At 44.1% G+C, this 21,747-nt stretch overlaps 1 protein-coding gene across 5 annotated transcripts in view; it reads left to right on the top strand.

Annotated features, from left to right (window-relative positions):
* LOC108715325 (potassium voltage-gated channel subfamily C member 1) overlaps positions 1 to 20,404 on the top strand; it is a 36,318-nt gene extending 15,914 nt beyond the window's left edge. The window contains exons 2-4 of one of the 5 annotated variants that reach the window (XR_005960828.1): positions 5,412 to 6,345; positions 17,161 to 17,874; positions 20,237 to 20,322. Coding sequence is in view for 4 of the 5 variants with exons in the window: in XM_018260384.2 (XP_018115873.1) it covers positions 5,412 to 6,345; positions 17,161 to 17,349; positions 20,237 to 20,271 (1,158 nt within the window). In the remaining variant the exon portion in view is untranslated. Of the gene's footprint in view, positions 1 to 5,411; positions 6,346 to 17,160; positions 17,875 to 19,399 lie in introns of all 5 variants that reach the window. The other 4 variants (XM_018260384.2, XM_018260385.2, XM_018260386.2 and 1 more) reach the window with 4 other exon arrangements.
* Positions 20,405 to 21,747: the final 1,343 nt, after the last annotated feature.

The raw sequence follows: 21,747 nt of genomic DNA, 5'->3' as shown, positions 1-21,747 counted from the left end.
TTGTGGTTGGTAAAAGAGATTAAAGCCCCAGTAGCAGGGGAGGAAAGTGTTAAGGGGCAGGATATTTTGAGGCTAATACAGAAGAGGAGCCAAACAAGTTTTTTAGGGACAGGGATAATTAGGGATAATTACTTGCTGAATGTTAAACAAGCAGAATGTTCCTAAAGGAAAAGAAAGAAACTCCTTCCCTTTGAGAAAAAGGATGAGTTGCTATCAGCTGCATTCTGTGCCCGCAGCTGCCATATGCCCAGCACATTGTGCCACACACACGCTACATGTTGGTGCTACTTTGGCAGCACCTTTAACTATACACTTTCTTTGTTAGCCCAGCTCCTCACTTGTCCTTATCTTTTTCAAATGGGTGCACGCCACTCCATGTGTTCACCTACACATGTTTTACAAAGTAGAATATAAAGAATTGGCAGCACTCCCAGGCCTTGTATAAAACTGCCTTTATTCTTTCATATAGCAGCAGCAACGTTTCGGACCTGCAATGGTCCTTTTTCAAGCTGACAAAGCATTGAAGCATTGTCAGCTTGAAAAAGGACCATTGCAGGTCCGAAACGTTGCTGCTGCTATATGAAAGAATAAAGGTGGTTTTATACAAGGCCTGGGAGTGCTGCCAATTCTTTATATTCTATTTAGCACCTTTAACCATTCATTATTCTGTGCCGTGTTTGTAATGAGACATGGCTTGACCCATGAACCAGTGTCCACATGAAGCTGCCAGATGTACTTGTACATATTCATGGTGGCCACTTCCTTGTACTATTTCATGCAGGAGCAAAGGTGCCAGTCCTGCAGGGGTCACTATGTGCCCAATACACTGCTACTCTATACACAAGTACTAGGAGGAGCAATTAGTACCACTGGCAAAGGTGGAACTGGTACTGGGATGTACTGAGGTAGAACTTGTACTAGAAGGTACTAGGGTAGAACTGGTACTAGGAGGTAGAACTGGTACTGGGAGGAGTAATGAGCTAGAACTAGTGCTGGGAGGTACTGAGGTGAAACTGATACTATGAGGTACTAAGATATAACCGGTACTGGGAGGTACTGAGGTGGAACTGGGAGGTAAAACTGGTACTAGGAGGTAATGAGCTAGAACTGGTACTGGGAGGTAGAAGTGGTATTGGGAGGTACTGAGGTGGAACTGGTAATGGGAGGTACTGAGGTGGAACTGGTGCTGGGAGGTAGAACTGGTACTAGGAGGTAATGAGCTAGAACTGGCACTGGGAGGTAGAAGTGGTATTGGGAGGTACTGAGGTGGAACTGATACTGGGAGGTACTGACGTATATCCGGTACTAGGCAGGTACTGAGGTGGAACTGGTGCTGGGAGATAGAACTGGTACTGGGAGGTAATGAGCTAGAACTGGTAATGGGAGGTAGAACTGGTACTGGGAGGTACTGAGGTGGAACTAGTACTGAGAGGTACTGAGGTGGAACTGGTACTGGGAGGTACTGAGGTATAACAGGTCCTGGGAGGTACTGAGGTGTAACCGGTACTGGGAGTTAGAACTGCTACTGGGAGGTACTGAGGTAGAACTGGCACTGGTAGAACTGGTATGTACTGAGTCAGAACAGGTACTGGGAGGTACTGAGGTAGAACTGGCACTTGGAGGTACTGAGGTAGAACCGTTACTGGGAGGTACGGAGGTGGAACTGGTACTAGGAGGTACTAAGGTAGAACTGGTACGAGAAGGTACTGGGGTAGAACTGGTACTAGGAGGTAGAACTGGTACTGGGAGGTATTGATGTAGAACTGGCACTGGGAGGTACTGAGGTAGAACCGTTACTCGGGGGTACTGAGGTTGAACTGGTACTAGGAGGTACTGGGGTAGAATTGGTACTAGGAGGTAAGACTGGTACTGGGAGGTACTGAGGTAGAACTTGTACTGGGAGGTAGAACTGGTACTGAAAGGTACTAGAGTAAAACTGGTAGGAGGTAGAACTGGTACTGGGAGGTACTGAGTCAGAACTGGTAATGGGAGGTACTGAGGTAGAACTAACACTGGGAGGTAGAACTGGTACTGGAAGGTACTGGGGTAGAACTGATACTGGGAGGTAGAACTGGTACTTGGAGGTACTGGGGTAGAACTGGTACTGGGAGGTATTGGGGTAGAACTGGTATTGCGAGATAGAACTGGTACTGGGAGGTACTGGGGTAGAACTAGTACTGGGAGGTAGAACCGGTACTGGGAGGTACTGGGGTAGAACTGGTACTGGGAGGTAGAACCGGTACTGGAAGGTACTGGGGTAGAACTGGTACTGGGAACTGTAAGTGTGGGTGTGAGTGTTGGTAGGTAGATGTAACCAAGACAAGTAAATCCTCACTGGATCATTCCCTGAAGGAAAACTGCCTTAAGCAAAGAAGAAGTGACAAAGAAATACTGATTATTACATCTATATATAGACACTGGCACAGTTTCCATATGACAGATATAACTGGGTGGCACCCAATCTCCACTTCCAATCCTCCCTACTTACTGCATGGAGATGGGTACCACTGGGGCAGGTTTAATGATTTTGTTTGCCCATACATAGCACTGCCCTTCACCCCCAGCTCACTCGGTTGCCCCTAGCAGGGGTCGGGGTCAGATTGAGAATGTTCCGCCACTAACCGCTCCTCTGCCGAAAGCATAGGGTTAGTTTGGTACCAGTACGGGCAGTTATTAGCATTGGCTTGGGGTAGGTATGAGTATGGGCAGTTACTAGGTTAGGGTAGGTATCAGTATGGGTAGTTATTAGGTTGGGGTAGGTATCAGTATGGGCAGTTATTAGTATCGGGTAGGTATCAGTATGAACAGTTATTAGGTGGGGGGTAGGTATCAGTATGGGTAGTTATTAGGTTAGGATAGGTATGAGTATGGGCAGTTATTAGGTTATGGTAGGTATGGGCAGTTATTAGCATGGGCTTGGGGTAGGTATGAGTATAGGCAGTTACTAGGTTAGGGTAGGTATCAGTATGGGTAGTTATTAGGTTGGGGTAGGTATCAATATGGGCAGTTATTAGTATCGGGTAGGTATCAGTATGGACAGTTATTAGGTGGGGGGAAGGTATAAGTATGGGTAGTTATTAGGTTAGGATAGGTATGAGTATGGGCAGTTAGGTTATGGTAGGTATCAGTATGGACAGTTATTAGGTTATGGTAGGTATCAGTATGGGTAGTTATTAGGTTAGGATAGGTATGAGTATGGGAAGTTATTAGGTTGGGGTAGGTATGAGTATGGGCAGTTATTAGGTGGGGGTAGGTATGAGTATGGGCAGTTATTTGGCTGGGGTAGGTATGAGTATGGACAGTTATCAGGTTGGGGTAGGTATGAGTATGGGCAGTTAGTTATTAGGTTGGGGTAGGTATGAGTATGGGCAGTTATTAGGTTGGGGTAGGTATGAGTATGGGCAGTTATTAGGTTGGGGTAGGTATGAGTATGGGCAATTATTAGGTTGGGGTAGGTATGAGTATTGGCAGTTATTAGGATGGGGTAGGTATGAGTATGGGCAGTTATTAGGATAGGGTAAGTATCAGTATGCAGTATGATGGGGGTTAGTGCTGCAGACTCATGAAAGGAAGCTCATTCTGTAATGATAAGCACCTATTGGTACATGGTCCAGTCCTGTGAATTTTGAATGCTCTGATTGGCTATAGGATGAAGTAGTTGAGTGTTCCAATTCCATGATTGGCTGCAGGTTGGTCTAGACATTTTATAGCTGAACTAGGCTGCTTAATTTTCCACTCAGTGGGACACTACTGTAGGGAGGATGAAAGGTTGAATCATACCATTTTAGCTACCTTGGGGGGGGGGTTGGGGGTGGAATCCTATGATCACAGGCCGTGTGAACTTCAAAGGCAACTTGCATTCATTTGTGGTGACCAACGAGAGCTGCCCTGCTGCATACTGTATGCACAATATATGGCAACTGCCTCACAGCACTGACAGTATGGGCCCTGATTGGATTGTGCCCATAATAAAGCTTCACGGACATGTATTGGGATGCAGAGATAAAAGCACAGTGGACTCATGTCACACCCCCATGGCCATGATATTAGTGACACCTTTGCTTTATATACTTCTCCTTAGCACCCAGAACCAACTGATACTATTGGGTGGCTCTGTATATATATCACCCTGCACCCTACTCACTGCAGTTAATGGACATTTAGCTGAATTGCTGGTTCCTGCACACTGATAAACACATGGGCCCCCCACCCCTCTGCCAAAGGGATTCATGGTGCTGCTGCAGATAAGCCGCTCTTCTTGTTTCTAAGGCAACACGTTAGCAGCCCATCTCAGGGAAAAAGATCAGCATTTTCACTCATTTAACTGTGAGAATTTTCTGGGGAGATGGAGGAAGAGGAGCCACTGCCTGAAGGACGTTCTCATGCAGGAAGGTCACCCTGGGCAGAGATGTACAATTCCCATGATTCCTCACTAACTGCCACCCCCACATCTCACAGGCTGAATATAAAATAAATAAATGAGTCCTTGGGAACTGGTACCAATACTCATACTGTACTTCTAAGCAATTTGGCACCTCCCTCCTATAATAGAAATATACAGAGAGGGAATGTTCTGGGCACAAAATAAGCTTTACCCTCATACTGCACTGTCTAAGGGAATCAATATGGCACCTCCCTCCTCCCATATGTATAAATACAAATATACAGAGAAGGAATGTTCTGGGCACACAATAAGCTATACTCTCATACTGTACTGTCTAAGGGAATCAATATGGCACCTCCCTGCTCCCATATGTATAAATACAAATATGCTGAAAAGGAATGTACTCAAGGTACACAAAATCTATCATTGTGCAATGTAGTTGGTGTGCATAAGCTTTGTGTGTGTGTGTGCAATAAATATGGGGGAGAATGCTGCGTAACCCTTTCTAATGTGATTGGGAAGGAGGTGTGACTGAGCCACTTCATTTTGTTACCTTAAATCAGGGATCCCCAACCTTTTGAACCCGTGAGCAACATTCAGAAGTTAAAGGAGTTGGGGAGCAACACTACCATGAAAAATGTTCTTGGGGTGCCAAATAAATGGTGTGATTGGCCATTTAGTAGCCCCTATGTGGATTGTCACCCTACATTGAGGCTCTGTTTGGCAGTACATCTGGTTTTTATACAACCAAAACTTGCCTCTAAGCCTGGAATTCAAAAATAAGCACCTGCTTTGAGGCCACTGGGAGCAACATCCAAGGGGCTGGAGAGCAACATGTTGCTCACGAGCTACTGGTTGGGGACCACTGCCTTAAATGATAATCTGGAAAGGTTGGGTAATTTCAGCTCCAATAAGAATGATTTAGAGAGCTGATAGAGCAAAGCTGGAAGGAGAACCATAACTGTAGGTGCTGAGCAGCCAATTGCCTCTATCCTCCTAACGACCCGTGTCTCTGCTTCCATTACAGTACGTGGCATTTGCCTCGCTCTTCTTCATTCTGGTCTCCATCACCACCTTCTGCCTGGAGACCCATGAGACTTTCAATCCTATTGTGAATAAAACGGAGACCGAGATAGTTGGCAACGAGACCCAGTTCCGTTTCTACAGGGAGTCGGAGACAGAAGCCTTCCTGACCTACATCGAGGGAGTGTGTGTGGTTTGGTTCACCTTCGAGTTCCTGATGAGGATTACCTTCTGCCCAAACAAGGTGGAATTTATCAAGAACTCTTTAAATATCATTGACTTTGTGGCCATTCTGCCTTTCTACTTGGAGGTGGGACTCAGTGGTCTGTCTTCCAAAGCTGCTAAAGACGTTTTGGGCTTCTTACGAGTGGTCCGATTTGTCAGGATTCTTCGAATTTTCAAGCTGACAAGGCATTTTGTGGGCCTGAGGGTTCTGGGACATACCCTGCGTGCCAGCACAAATGAATTCTTGCTGCTCATTATATTCCTGGCATTGGGAGTCTTAATCTTTGCCACAATGATCTATTATGCTGAGAGGATAGGTGCTAACCCAAATGATCCCAGCGCCAGTGAACACACGCAGTTTAAAAATATCCCCATCGGCTTCTGGTGGGCGGTCGTCACCATGACCACGCTTGGATATGGAGACATGTACCCCAAGACTTGGTCAGGAATGCTGGTAGGAGCCCTATGTGCTCTTGCCGGAGTGCTGACCATCGCCATGCCCGTGCCCGTCATCGTAAACAATTTTGGAATGTATTATTCTTTAGCTATGGCTAAGCAGAAGCTACCAAAGAAAAAAAAGAAGCATATCCCGCGCCCGCCCCAACTGGGATCCCCCAATTATTGCAAATCTGTTGTAAACTCTCCGCACCACAGCACTCAGAGTGACACATGCCCGCTTGCCCAGGAAGAGATATTAGAAATTAACAGAGCAGGTAGGAAACCGCTCAGGGGGATGTCCATCTGATATAATGTCACTTCCATTGCTTGTAGAGATTTTCTTCTTGGTTCAACTCTTTCCATAGCAAACGGCTAGTGCATTGACCCATTCCTGTCCCTTGCCACAAGCTAGCCACCAGTTCAGGGACATGTGCAATGAGGCGCTTATGGTCGGCCTTGGTCGACCTTACTTGGGAAGCCTTCGGAATGACACTTCTATTTGTATCTGCATAAATCCGGACCACAGTGCGGAATGAATGCAATAAAGATGAGATGATAATGATGATGGCCAATAGGCCAGGTTAAGGTGGAAGGGAAAGAGCAAGGTACCTTGGGACATATATCTGTTAGGAGCAGCTATGTAGCTTCATGATTCACCACAGCACAAGGAACTCACTAGGAGTCCAATGTAGACGTAGGTACTGTAGGACATGTACTATATAGAGCATGCAAGGAAACCCAATATACAGTATATTATATAGACATTAGCTTTTCTTATTAACTAACTGAGAGGGACTGGGAAGGGCTAAGGATCCCAATGGCAGGAATGTTGGTTAATGGGGTTACTAGTGTACGTGACAATCGGATTGCGGATTCTGTTTCACGCCAGTCCGGCTCAGCCAGTATTACAAGCTAAAAGCAGTGGGCAGGCCACACATATAGGGAAGCACATGTGCATAGAAGCACATGTGCATGTCCCACTACTAGAGCCCAATAAAGTTGTCTCAGTTCAACGAGAACAATGTTAGTGTTTTAGCCCGTAATCTACCTCAACTCATGGAACATCATCAGCAGGGCAGGATTTAGAGCGGGTTGTCTAACTGTCTCTATAAGGGACAGCTAATCTTTGCACAACCCCAGCTGTGTTGGAAGTGCAACTTTCAGCATCTCAGGAGTTCATGTGAGTTGTAGTGCAACACAGCTGGTAGGTGGCAGGTTGGATTCCTAATTTCCATAGGGGGGAATGAGACTCCCAGAACATCCACTGAATTCTATGGGAATACGGATCACAAGTTAAAAACAGAAAAGACCCAAGTGACCTGGAAGGTGTAGCACTGCACAATGAACGGTCGATAAGTATCCCCATCTGTGTGTGTGTGTGTTTGTGTCTCTACAAATAATGTTGTATGTGTGTGTCTCTCCCACCGACACACCACGCATTCCACATTGATTCTGCTCAATAATTCACCAGCAAGTTCTCTTCCTTCCCCAATGAGATGTGAATGGAACTCAATGCTCCTTGTTCAGGGCTTATGGGAAAATTATTCTGACCAATCATTTTAGTGGAATATGTTTCTGTTTCCATACCATGCATGCTGTCTATGAGAAAAAGAAGCCAACTGCCATACTCACCCTCTCTCTGGGATATATTAATCATTACCAAACATCACTGGGTTAATCTGATGGGGGAGATTTGCCCCTCAAAAGTCAGATCTTGCTTCAATCTGATCTGATGCCTCTAGTTAGGCAGAGAAATTAAGCCCAGAAAGATAATGAGGCGGCGTTTGGGTTTTCTCCATCAATCCATACCAGCCAAATTTATCAGCATTTCTGTATATTAAATGTTTCTGTTTTCATTTGCTTGGTTCAAAACCAACATCTAGTTCTGTGCCTCAGGTCTTGCTGGTAGGTTGGTTCTGTAAAATGCCAGGGCTACCTTTCTTTTCTGCCTGCGCTGTGCATTATAAAGAGCTAATACACCAATGAGGCGACTTACCTAAATCAAAAGGAGAAGAGTTAAGGACCATGGCTTAAGGCAGTGCTATCCAACTTATTACGTGTAGTTGGACAGTTATATCTCATACAACACATTGAAGGGTCAGATTCAATTAAAATGATGATTTCATATAGTAAGTCTGAAGGGACTGGGGCCATAACAATCTTTTGTAGGGCCACACCCAGCCCCCAGTTAGACAACCATGGCTTTAGGGAATTTAGACTTGGCTACAGTCACATCTGGTATCAGATGATCCACCACAGGATCCTGGACTCTATGAACTAAACTTACAGTTTATAGAACTGGCAAAATTTCAAAATAAACATACTATAAACTATTGCCCCTCTTTGTGGAACGATAAAGCATAGTTAATATGCTAGGGGCCTAATTCCCACCTGTACATAACAATCCTACCTACTTACTCAATCTAGAGGCTAGATGCCTAATTCCCACCTGTACACCTGTTCCCACCCACCTGTACATGGCAATCCTACCTACCTACTCACTCTAGAGGCTAGAGGTCTAATTCCCACTTGTACATGACAATCCTACCATGTATTCACCCAAGAGGCCTAATTCCCACCTATACAAGAAAATTCTACCTACTCACTATAGAACCTGGAGGGCCAACTCCCACCTATACATAAGTCCTAACTACTTAAACACTATAGAGCCTAGGGACCTAATTCATGACAATCCTCCCTACTTACTCACTATAGAAGCCTAATTCCCACCTGTACATGACAACCCTACCTACTTACTCTCTAGAGGCTTGAGGCCTAACGCCTACAGTTTAGTTTTGTTACTACAGAACCTTGATGTCTAATTCTAATTTGTACCAAGACAATCAAACCCATTTACAGAATTACGGAGCCATAGTATATCATGACAATCCAACCTAGGGAAGTCTAGAGGTTAGAAGTTCATCTTTATACTTTATAATGGCATGTGTTAATATAACTATTGAGCCTTGAGGACTAACCCCCTCACCTATACCATAACAATTCAACCAATGTATAGAAATATAGAACCTAAAGGTCTAAGCTCCACCAACATAACATTCTTGTCTACTTATAAAGACTTGAAGTTCTACAGTCATTCATGTACAGTATGCCAATCTTATGTGCTCAAACTATACAGCTTAGAGGTCTAATATACTAGGACAATCCTACTTGCTCATGGAGTAATATAGCTTATACGTTCATTTCCCAGACATATCATAACAATAACACCAATTATGGAACTACAGAGTCTAGAGGTCTATGTCAGGCTTACCAGGAATCTGGAACCAATATGCTGATAGAAGGCCGCTCCTACAGTACCCCACATGGTATACCCTCGATATGAACAGAGGAGAGACTGGTAGGGGAAGGTATGAGAGCCGATAGCAGTAGGATGTTGAAGCACAGCTCCCAGCGGAGAACAAGAAGATTGGTCAGGCAGGCCGGGTCAGGAACGGAGAGGTCAGCGAAGTCAAGGTCAGGCAGGGTCAAACCAGAAAAACAGCAACCGGAACGTCAAAACAGGAGGAGTAGGCAAGAGGCGTAGTCAAGTGGATCAGGTCGAAAAGAATCAAGCTTGGATAATTCACAGGAATCTTCAGAGTAGCAAAGACGATGTCTGAGCAAGGTCCTGCTCTAAAAAGATGGTTTAAATAGGCCCAGCGTCCAAATGGCGTCAGCGTCGGCGTCAGCGTCACCGCGCCGGCGTCAGTACCGTCGCGCTTGCGTCAGTGCCGTCGCACTTGCGCCGGCGTCACCGCGCTTGCGTCGACGTCACCGCGCCTGCGTCGACGTCACCGCGCCTGCGTCGCTTCCGACGCGCTGCGTCGCTTCCGACGCGCTGCGTGACTGCGCCTGGAATGACTCGAGGGGCGGAGCCAGAACCCTTACGATCCTGACAGTGCCCCCCCCCTAGGCGCGGCCTCCGGACGCGGTCCTTAGTAGTATTACCAGACCTCCGAGACTGAAAGATTTCCACCAGTCTAGGGGCGTGAACATTAGCTGCTGGTTCCCATGAATTCTCTTCTGGGCCAAAGCCCTTCCACTTTATGAGATACTGAGTTTTACCTCCTCTACGTCTGGAATCCACGATAGACTCAACCTCGAACTCCATATGATCTTCCACCAGGATAGGATCAGGAGTAGACTTCCTCCGCCCTGGAAATTGATTTGGTACTACAGACTTCAGCAATGAAGAATGAAAAACTGGATGTATCCGAAAGGAATCAGGTAATTGTAACCTAAAGGCTACTGGGTTGATCCGTTGTATAATCTCGAAAGGCCCCAGAAAACGTTGCGTCAATTTCTTGGATGGACAATTCAGCTTCAGGTTTTGGGTAGACAGCCACACCTTGTCTCCGACCACAAACTCCGGATCTGGATTTCTGCCTTTGTCAGCAAAGTATTTGGTATCAGCCTGTGCCTTTAACAAATTCTCGTGTAACATCTCAACATTAGATCTTAACAGGGCAAGCCTATCTTGTGCAGCAGGAACAGATTCCTCCTTGAGTAACCCCAGGAATCATGGAGGGATGATAACCAAAATTAGCGTAGAAGGGAGTTTGCTTGGTGGATGAATGTACGGAATTATTATAGGCAAACTCCGCCATAGGTAGGAGTTTGACCCAGTCGTCTTGAAGAAAGCACGAAAAGCATCTTAAGTATTGCTCTAAGGTCTGATTAGTCCTTTCAGTCTGACCATTTGACTGTGGATGGTATCCAGACGAAAGGGATAACTTAATTTGTAACCCCCTACAGAGAGCTTTCCAAAACCTTGAAGTGAACTGGACTCCTCGATCAGACACAATGTCTTTTGGCAGCCCATGAAGTCGTACCACCTCTCTAATGAAGGTGTCCGCTGTCTCTGCTGCCGTTGGAACTCCAGATAGAGGAATAAAATGCGCCCATTTAGTCAACCGGTCTAAGACTACAAATATAACTGAGCAACCTTGGGAAGGAGGAAGATCCGTAATAAAATCCATTGAGATGGAAGTCCAAGGACAATTTGGGATGGGTAACAGATGAAGAAGTCCAATTGGTTTCCCCGTAGAAGACTTACAACGGGCACAGATGTCACAAGATCGAATAAATCTGGAACAGTCACTGCCCAATTTTGGCCACCAGAAATGCCGCCGTGCCAAATCTAGAGTCTTACGTAACCCAAAATGTCCAGCCAAAGGAGAATCATGGATGGCTTCTAATGCTTCAGTCCTTAAAGTTTCAGGAACAAATAGTCTTCCTTTATTGAAGTAAAGTCCTTCCCGAAGGTGTAAGGGAACTTCTGTAGAAGGGGGAGAACTCCCCGACTTCTCTCGAATCTTATGTAACAATGAAGATTGCAACAGTAAGAAGCTGTTGGCTGAGAGAATAGTTTCAGGGGACTTTACTGGAGCTACTTCTTGAGAACCCAAACGGGACAAAGCATCAGCCTTGTTGTTTCGTGAGCCTGGACGATAGGTAATGTGTAACTGGAACCTCGAAAAGAAAAGGGCCCACCTTGCTTGTCTAGGTCTTAATCTTTTGGCAGTTCGCAAGTACTCAAGGTTCTTATGGTCTGTATACACCAAGATAGGATGGACTGCACCCTCCAGCAAGTGTCTCCATTCTTCTAGAGCCAATTTAATTGCTAACAGCTCTCTATCTCCGACGTCATAGTTACATTCCGAACTGGACAATTTCTTTGAAAAGAAGGCAACCGGGTGAAGAAGGTTTTGGATCCCCAGACGTTGAGATAGAACTGCCCCTACGGCAACTTCAGAAGCATCCACTTCCAGAACGAATGGTTGGGAAGGGTCAGGATGTGCAAGAATAGGGGCCGAAGTAAAACTCTTCTTCAAGGTGTCAAATGCTTCCTGCGCTTGGGAAGACCACAGAAATTTAGAACATTTCTTCGTTAGGTCAGTAATTGGTCGGATAATCATGGAAAAGTTTTTAATAAATTTACGGTAGAAGTTGGCGAACCCCACAAATCTTTGTACTGTTTTACGATCTGTAGGAATAGGCCAATCTAGGATTGCCGACGTCTTCTTTGGATCCATGATGATTCCATTAACAGAAATAATGAACCCCAAGAACTCAATGGTGTCTTTCTCAAACTCACATTTCTCCGCCTTCGCTATCAGATCATGAAGGCGTAAACGACGAAAACACTTCTCTCATATGACAACGGTGTTCCTCCAGTGATGAGGAGAATACTAAAATATCATCAAGATATGCAACCACATAAATGTCCAGAATGTCCCTGAAAATGTCGTTAATGAAATGTTGGAACGTTGCTGGAGCGTTACATAACCCAAAGGGCATAACGAGATACTCGAAGTGTCCGTATCTGGTTCTGAAGGCTGTCTTCCATTCATCCCCTCTCCTGATTCGGATGAGATTATAAGCTCCCTTCAAATCCAATTTTGAAAATACAGAAGCAGAACGAAATCTCTGAAACAGTTCGTGGATCAACGGAAGCGGATAACGGTTCTTGATGGTTACCTTATTAAGCTCCCGATAATCTATGCAAGGACGAAGAGAATGGTCCTTCTTCTCTACAAAAAAAATTCCAGCTCCGGCAGGTGACGTGGATGGTCTAATGAAACCTTTCTTTAAGTTTTCGTTAATGTATTCGAGAAGGACCCCTAGCTCCCTTTCTGAAAGAGGAAAGATACGTCCAAACGGTATAGGAGCACCGGGCAGCAAGTCGATCGGACAATCGTATGCCCTATGGGGTGGAAGGACATCAGCACTCCTCTCATTAAAGATGTCCAAGAATTCATGGTAAACCGCAGGCACTGTCAACAGCAGTTTTTGTTCAGTTGTAGTACAAGCCACAGTCTTAGGAGGGGCCTGTGGATGAAAACAATTTTGGAGGCAATATGGAGAAGAAAATGTTACAGTTCCTAATGCCCAATCAACCACCGGGTTATGTGCCTTTAACCATGGCAGTCCAATAATAATTGGAAATAAAGGAGAAGAGACCACATCAAAGCGAATAAACTCAAAATGCATCTCATTTATTGAAGAAAACAAAGGTGAAGTCTCTAAAGTAACTGGACCGGAACGAAGAGGAGACCCATCGGCCATCTTGATAAGGATCGGCTGAGACTTCGTTATTAATGGAACTTGATGGTCCCTTGCGAAAGTTGAATCCATGAAACAACTGCTAGCGCCTGAGTCAAGGATTGCCGCCACTTGCAGACGGTTTGTTCCCCCACTGCAAAGAGATAAACAGAGAAATATGGGCACTTGAAAATTGGAGCTGGGACCTAATTTCAGTCTTTGTAGGACCATTACCCTCTGGGCGAACAGGACAGGTGCGCAGAAGGTGATCAGCCGAGCCACAATAGAGGCAGAGGTTACGGCGTCGTCTTCTCAACTTCTCCTCAGGGGACAAACTTGGCCGAATTAACCCCAGTTGCATTGGTTCAGCTGCAGGAAGTGAAGAGGTGCTAGGAATCGGTGGGGGAGCCTTGGGCATGACCCACGAAACTTGAGGAGAAAACTTCTCAACCTGGCGTTCCCTTAACCGCCGATCCAATTGGATGGATAATTGGATCAACTCTTCCAGGCTGTCCGGAACTCCAATTCTTGCTAGCTCATCTTTCAACGGAACAGACAGACCGAACCGGTAGTGATGTCTTAATGCCGATTCATTCCATGAGGTGTCAACAGCCCACCTACGGAATTCAGCCGCATAGTCCTCGATGGGTCTCTTGCCTTGGGTCAAATACTGAATGGCGGTTTCGGCAGTAGTTGGCCTCTGTGGGTCATCGTATAGGGAGGCCATAGTAGCAAAGAAAGTCTTAGCATCAGCCAGGAGCGGGCTGTTGAGCTCCAACAGGCGATGGGCCCAGATTTGTGGCTCTCCCGCAAGGAAAGAGATCACTGCCCCGACCTTAGTGCGTTCGTCATAGTAGGTTCTAGGCTGGAGCGAAAACAGAAGTCTGCAGCTGTTCTAGAAGGTCCGAAATTGGCTTCGGTCACCAGAAAATTTATCCGGCAGTGCAATCTTTGGTTCAGGGTGTACCTCCCCTGAAGCTGCTTGGGAAGGAGTGGCGCTGGATGTGGAAGCCGAGGCAGTATCTGGATCAGAAGGTGGAAGTTTGGTAAGCCGAGCTTGCAAACCATGATACCCCCCTTGAAGTTCTTGCACTGCTTGTGTGAGGGCTGCGATCTGCTGGGCTAAAGTCTCTAAAGCAGTTACTTCCTCAGCTGGTTCCATTCTGCTTGGCTCAGACATACTGTCAGGCTTACCAGGAATCTGGAACCAATATGCTGATAGAAGGCCGCTCCTACAGTACCCCACACGGTATACCCTCGATATGAACAGAGCAGAGACTGGTAGGGGAAGGTATGAGAGCTGATAGCAGTAGGATGTTGAAGCACAGCTCCCAGCGGAGAACAAGAAGATTGGTCAGGCAGGCCGGGTCAGGAACGGAGAGGTCAGCGAAGTCAAGGTCAGGCAGGGTCAAACCAGAAAAACAGCAACCGGAACGTCAAAACAGGAGGAGTAGGCAAGAGGCGTAGTCAAGTGGATCAGGTCGAAAAGAATCAAGCTTGGATAATTCACAGGAATCTTCAGAGTAGCAAAGACGATGTCTGAGCAAGGTCCTGCTCTAAAAAGATGGTTTAAATAGGCCCAGCGTCCAAATGGCGTCAGCGTCGCGTCAGCGTCACCGCGCCGGCGTCAGTACCGTCGCGCTTGCGTCAGTGCCGTCACACTTGCGCCGGCGTCACCGCGCTTGCGTCGACGTCACCGCGCCTGCGTCGACGTCACCGCGCCTGCGTCGCTTCCGACGCGCTGCGTCGCTTCCGACGCGCTGCGTGACTGCGCCTGGAATGACTCGAGGGGCGGAGCCAGAACCCTTACGATCCTGACAGTCTAACTCTCACCTATTTTTTACCAATTTAAAGAAACCTAACAGAGCCTAGAAGTGTAAGCCCCACCTAATGTATCTTGTATTAGTGTAACTCCTACCCAAGCCACAACATTGACAACAATCCATATTATGGAACAGATGTCCATCTCCAAACTAAATGGTTACTCTACCACTACCAAATATTTACTGTATCACAATGGCACAGATAGCCCTCATACTTCACCATGCAACCAGCTGAATTACTGTGCTGAGAAATGAAATTAATAGCTGCAAATGAACACTGCTCCTTATAGTCTCTTAGTTCATGGAAAGTACAACAAGGTGGCTAATCTGCTCTCCATCAATGTGCCACGTGGTACATACTTTAATAGTAAGCTTCACAGATGATTGTGTAAGTAGGATGCACAGCTGTTCTGAGGTATATTTTCTCCTTTAAAGCATTAATATATCTAGTCAATGACAGGAATAGAAAAAAATACAAATGCAACACAAACAAATGGAACAGATGGACACAGAAAACAATGGAGAGGTTAATTCATTGTATGGTCTGTGGTCATAATCAAACTCCCCTGTTTCTAGGATTGGTTTGAGGCATCTTGACATCTTGCACAAATTCCTGGTTCCTCCATCCACACAACATTAAGAGCTTGATGCACCAACACATGTTAATGGTGATTTGATCACACATCAAATACATGAACACCACAAAAGCAAATGAGGTGCTTATTTATTTAACTTTAATACCAACGCAGTAACCCTTGGCAACCAAATACATTTTTATATCACACCAGTGCCATAATTATAAAATATTAAATCTACAATTAGACATTCTGTGTATACCCTGTGTAATAAGGTTACACAGGATATATAGGTAATAACAGCACTAGGCCGTGTACCTTTAGACCAGGGATCCCCAACCTTTTTTACCCGTGAGCCACATTCAAATGTAAAAAAAAGTTTGAGAGCAACATAAGCAGTCAAAAAGTTCCGGGTAATGACAAATATGGGTTGTGATTGGCTATAGGTAGCCCCTATGTGGTCTGGCTGCCTACAAGAGGCTCTGTTTGGCAGTACTTATGTTTTTTTATACAACCAAACCTTGCCTTCAAGTCAAGAATTCAAAGAGAAGCACCTGCTTTGAGGCCACTGGGAGCAACATGCAAGGGGTCACAAGCCACTAGTTGGGGATCACTGCTTTAGACAGTAGTGGAACTCTTTCGTGATTTATAATATCCTTTTATTTTACAACAGGGGGTATATTATTCAATATAAAGGCACTAAAGTGACTAAAGGCAGGAGCATAATGTTCTCACATAGCCATGGTAGGACTGGCACAAGTCTCTATAGGGAGGAGGATAATGTTCTCATATAACCATGATAGGTCACAAGTACTAGAAGGAGAAGGAGGACAATTGTCTCATATACCCATGATATGACATGCACAAGTATTCTAAGGAGGAGGACAATCTCACATAACCTTGATAAGACAGGTAAAAGTGACTGAAGACAGGAGGACTATATTCTCACATAGCCATGGTAGGACAGGCACAATTCACTATAGAAGGGAGGCTAATGCTCTCATATAACCAAGACATTTGGTTTTAACAGAGTTTTTAGGTCCTTCTGATCAAAACCTCAGCCACCCATGTAAATTGAATAGCCTTTTTTATGTCAAAACAGACATTGCTACAATGGCATCTCACTTCAACTGACATCAATGCCTACATTTTGCTGCCACCACCTCTACTTATTTTTACATTGCATATAAAATGATTTGGTTAATTTTCTTGATAGACAACTCCGTTACTGCCATTCGGTTCCAGAGGACAAGCTTTCGATAAAGTAAACCTTGCTCCAGTTCTGACCCCGCCCCATCAGCATGATATGATCTGACTCAGATACGTTGAAGTTCTTGAAAACATGAAATAGCAATTTCTATATTCTGCATTAGTTTTCTTTCAATCACAAGCTATTCTTTGACAAACTACTATGGGAATTTCCTTTTTAGCCTCCACTGATTATTTCACTGGCTTTGTTTTATCTAGATAATTTTGTTTTGTTTTTCTTTTTTGTTTTACATTTTTCCTCTCTAAAGTGTAGTGTGTAACTGGAAGATAATTGGTGCCTTTATTACATAGCTCATAGCTCCAAATAGCTCCCAAATCTAACGTTCTTCTCTCACTACAATCAAGTGTTTCCAATAGCATTCTGCTTATATGTTTGAAGATTCCAAAGTGAATGGAGAGGTGGCCAAGGCGGCATTGGCAAATGAAGACTGCCCGCACATAGACCAGACTATAACGCCTGATGAGGCCCTTTCCTTTACGCAGTCTAGCACTCACGAGAAAGGTGGGCCCTACTTTCTCCTTTCACCAGAGGAATACCCCAGCCCACCTGATGGCGGAATAAGGAAGGGTATGTAGAAGAGGTTTGGACTGGCTAGATGTAGCTGTAGATATTTAATATTCATGCAGTACCCAAGACAATGGATTTTAAATAAGCATACATACCCTATTATTCTATACAGTTGCCACATTGATCAGGATCACCAAGGCCTCCACATATCCAAGCTTCATCACTACCAGGATTACAATAATAGTTACAGGTCTCTGGCAACTGCGTTCATTTTGCAGTATTTTGTCTAGCTAATATTCACATACAAACAAGGCAGGAGTTTGCCAGGTCAGGCAATCTATTCTCTTTTGTGCTTTGGTGCAGTCAGTAGATATTTCTGTGAAGTGAATACAATCAGGGCAGGCTAATCTGTTCCATATCCTTATTTTACTGCACGTAGGTGATTAAACAGGACGTAATAGCTTGGAGGCTTGCTCTTGGCTGTTCAATTCATTATGAGGCTTCTCTAATGGAGGTATGAATTGTGTCTCATACTGTAATTGATCCAAGAAGCAATCTCGGAGCAGAGGAAAAGGAACCCACTCGGTAAATGTCAGCATTTTTTGTGGCCCATCAGATGTCTACTCCAAACATTGTTATTGTCTGTACTTAATTCCATTGTCTGTTACTGTGTGAACTTGCTGAGCTGTAATTATGTGCATGTCTGCAAGCAACAATATGGCTGCATGCTCTCTCGTTCCACGCAAGCTAATGGGTTGTATCACTATGGCAACAGGAAGAATCAGTCCAGTACGATGTACATAGAACATAACAAAACTAGGAGATGCTACACTCATCTCGACTTACTGTATGTATCCCTGGCAGATCAGAGCTCTGGCTCAGTCTGAATCTTTGGGCTTCACTAGAGATGAATCTGAACCTCTAGGCTTCACTAGAGACAGATCTGATCTCTTTGTTTCACTACAGATGGATATGTATCTCTGTGTTTCACTAGAGATGAACCTGAATCTTTGGGCTTCACTAGATATGGATCTGGACCTCTGTGTTTCACAAGAGACTGGTCTGATCTGTGTTTTAGTACAGATGAATCTGGATCTCTCTGTTTGACTAGAGATAAATCAGGATCTCTGTGTTTGACTAGAGATGAATCTGGATCTCTGTGTTTGACTAGAGATGAATCTGGATCTCTGTATTTCACCAGCGACGGATATAGATCTCTGTGTTTCACTAGAGATGAATCTGGATCTATGTGTTTCACTAGAGATAAATCTGGACCTCTGTTTAGCTGCAGATGAATCTGGATCTCTGTATTTCACTAGGGATGAATCTGGAACGCTGTTTCATTTGGATCTCTGATAAATCTCTGTGTTTGTGTTTCAGAGAGGGATGGATCCAGATCTGTGTTTCAATAATGATGAATTTTTCACTAGAGTTGAATCTGGATCTCTGTTTCTATAGACATGTATTTGTATTTCTTTGTTGCACCCTGAATACATTTCTGCAGACCTGAACTTCTGATTCAATGGTGTGAGATCTCCTTCCACCCAGATATGGGTAGAAATCTATCAGTAAAAATACTTTGATTCTGTACCCCCTGAGATATCCTTGGATCTTGCACTGTTGATGTTCAGTTCCACAAGAGAAGCCTCTTAATTTCTATCATTCAGGAACATACAAATCTCTTTATTAATGTGTAGATCTTTCTATATTTATATCCAACTAATTAGCAATGGGTCCAGTGGTTAAATAATAGAAAAACAAAAAAACAAGATGCCATTTAGTCTTGGGATTTGTAGAAGATTCTCTAATGAATCTAATAGCCATTTTTTGTCCTACAAAGACTTTTATTGGTTTGGAGGAGGAATCCAGTGGCAGCTGTTGAGGGTGGCCATGCAATGAGGTAAAGATAGTTCCACTAGGTGGAGATTAACATGCTTCTCCTGTTCCAAAATCTGTGATCACATGTTGCCAGCAATATCACTCTTAAATACCAGTCCACACTACAAAACCCCCCAACCCAAAGTCCAGTAATAAAGCTGGTTACAAGTATATTGTCTAATTCATGGTTATGAAGCTCCGTGGAGTAAAAGTGCTTTTAATTTCTCCATAGTTGTGCATAGATGGCCCGGTGGATAATGTTGCCAAGTGATACGACTCTCAGCATGACCGTGCATGGAAACCCCACTGCCCGAGTGACTTCATCCTTTAGTACATTCTGTTTTTCGATACACTGCCGTATTTTGCATTCCATATTCCAATGGAAGGTTATAACATGCTGTAACAGAGTAGCCAACAAACCATGCCATGAACTTTCTTCTGGGACTTTAATTCTCCTTAATTCTTGGTCCATCAACCCATCCATCTCCTAGCATGGATCAGTATCTAAATGATTAATCAGCCTCATCCATGATGTCTTGTTCCATAATATTCTTCATGGGCACGGCATATTATTGGGGTACAAAAGTATTCACTAGTGACATACAGTATATCCATAAGTGGGCATTATTTATATATATATATTGTTGGTGGGCCATACACTGCATGATACTGGTTTATAGGAAGAAGGGTGGATGCATCTTATCATATCTATTCAAGTGGCAAATGCTCATACTAGTAGAGTGTTAACCTGGCTGTTGTTGGATCCGCTGGCTGCAGGAAAAATTCGGAAACAATTGAAGATTCGCTATTTCTCAGGATTATTTATGAGCCATAGGAACCCTGCGAGAGTCTGCAAGAAGCACAGTAGGATGAATTATTGCATGGGCACCTAATACATTAGAAAGCAATATTCAGATGCAATGAGCTCTCAGTTCTGGCTGACTGCATGGGGAAAATAACTCCATTGGACTGCCTCTGCATGTACTGCTTCTCCTCTGTCTTCTTTTTTTAAAAGCTTGATGTGAGCGCACGTGGAAGATGCTAAGTTTCCATTGTGTTCCGTTTACAGGGATGTTTTTGCAAAGGGCGTCCTGTCATTGCTAAATATATGCAAGCAGAGGCAGTCAGTGCTTGGGGATGTTGGCGTGGCAGGTACTCATCTTGGTGGAAGGAGCAGAGGCCAGCAAGTACTACTACTGCGCAGGATAGACGGACAGTGCTGCAGGACCTGAGGCCATGCTAGTTCAGTATGGAGATGCAGGCTTTTCTACAGCCAAATGGAACAAACTGTAGGAGAATAGTTTTCTACATTTCTGTCTCGCATGGATTGCATGATGTAACATAAGATGAAACAAACTGGGATTGTACATTCCCATAAAGGCATATATTTTCATTTAAAGCTCTTTAATTTTACATACATTATGTAGCAAAATGTAAAACATTGGAAACTGTATAATGATTTGCTCTGGGTTGCTTATTTTCTATACAGACCAGTAGTTCATAAAATATGTGCAATCGGCAGCCATCGGTCATATTGACCAACCCTACATACTGTACATCATCGATAGATCCACACCAAGAACGATTGTCCCACTGGGCACATTTATTTAACGTCTCTGTTGGCATGCTTGTGAAACCAGGGACCTAGACTCCCAATAGAAATGGAGGAGCTAAGTTTATTTTGCAGTCAAGGCTCTATTGTATTTTATCGGTGTGTATAAAAAAAAATCTAATATGAATATTCTTCTTAAAAGATTGTTCTTATTAAAATGATCATTATGGATTTAAACATAAGAAAATGTGTTACTTTTAATGCTGGAACTTGTGAAGAACACAATTCAGCAAAAGTCTAACAAAGACAACCAAGGACAGTATTGTATTCAATTGAACCCTCCTTGAGCAAAGATGCATGCAGAATGTTATGCAAACACAATCTAGCATGAAATAAATTTTCTATCATGGTTTTACTGCCTGCTGTATGCATACATAGATGCACCGGCTTCAACTGAACATTTCAACATTCTGATTAAAAAAAAGGGGAAAAAAGAACATTTTGTCTGTTGAATGCTCATAAAATATCTCCTAAATAGACAGAGGCTGTCCCTATTCTGTCATTGGCACACCCAGAAAGGTAAGTTCCCAGTGTGACTTGAAAGTCAGCATGGTGCATGTCTGGGAGGCTTCCGCTGCATGTCTGATGGCTCTCAAAGCTTCACTCACATTGGACTGATGAAGTGTCACAAACCCTTAATGACACTTACATGAAAAAAGGAAAAAAGCACGTCATGAAACATACCTTAATCTATATGATATAACCTCACTGTCCAGTCATTCTTCTCTACAGGAATAAAATAACAGAAGCAAAGAGAGTCAATGTCTACTCATATAGGAGTTGATTCCATTCTTGCTTTCCTCTGTTACTATGAGAGAAGCAGTAGTCTAAGTTCCTTGGGCATTGGGATGGAGAGTAGAAATCTTAATTCCTTCAGGTCCTGGGAAGAAGGTTAGCATTCTTGGTTCCACAAGGGTTGGAATGGAGGTTAAAATTCTTAATTCAACTGGGCCATGGGAAGAAGACTA

This window comes from Xenopus laevis, chromosome 4S (assembly GCF_017654675.1).
Source record: "Xenopus laevis strain J_2021 chromosome 4S, Xenopus_laevis_v10.1, whole genome shotgun sequence".
Taxonomy (NCBI): domain Eukaryota; kingdom Metazoa; phylum Chordata; class Amphibia; order Anura; family Pipidae; genus Xenopus; species Xenopus laevis.
The sequence above is the reverse complement of the archived record's forward strand: the minus strand, read 5'-3'. Positions and strand labels throughout refer to the sequence as shown.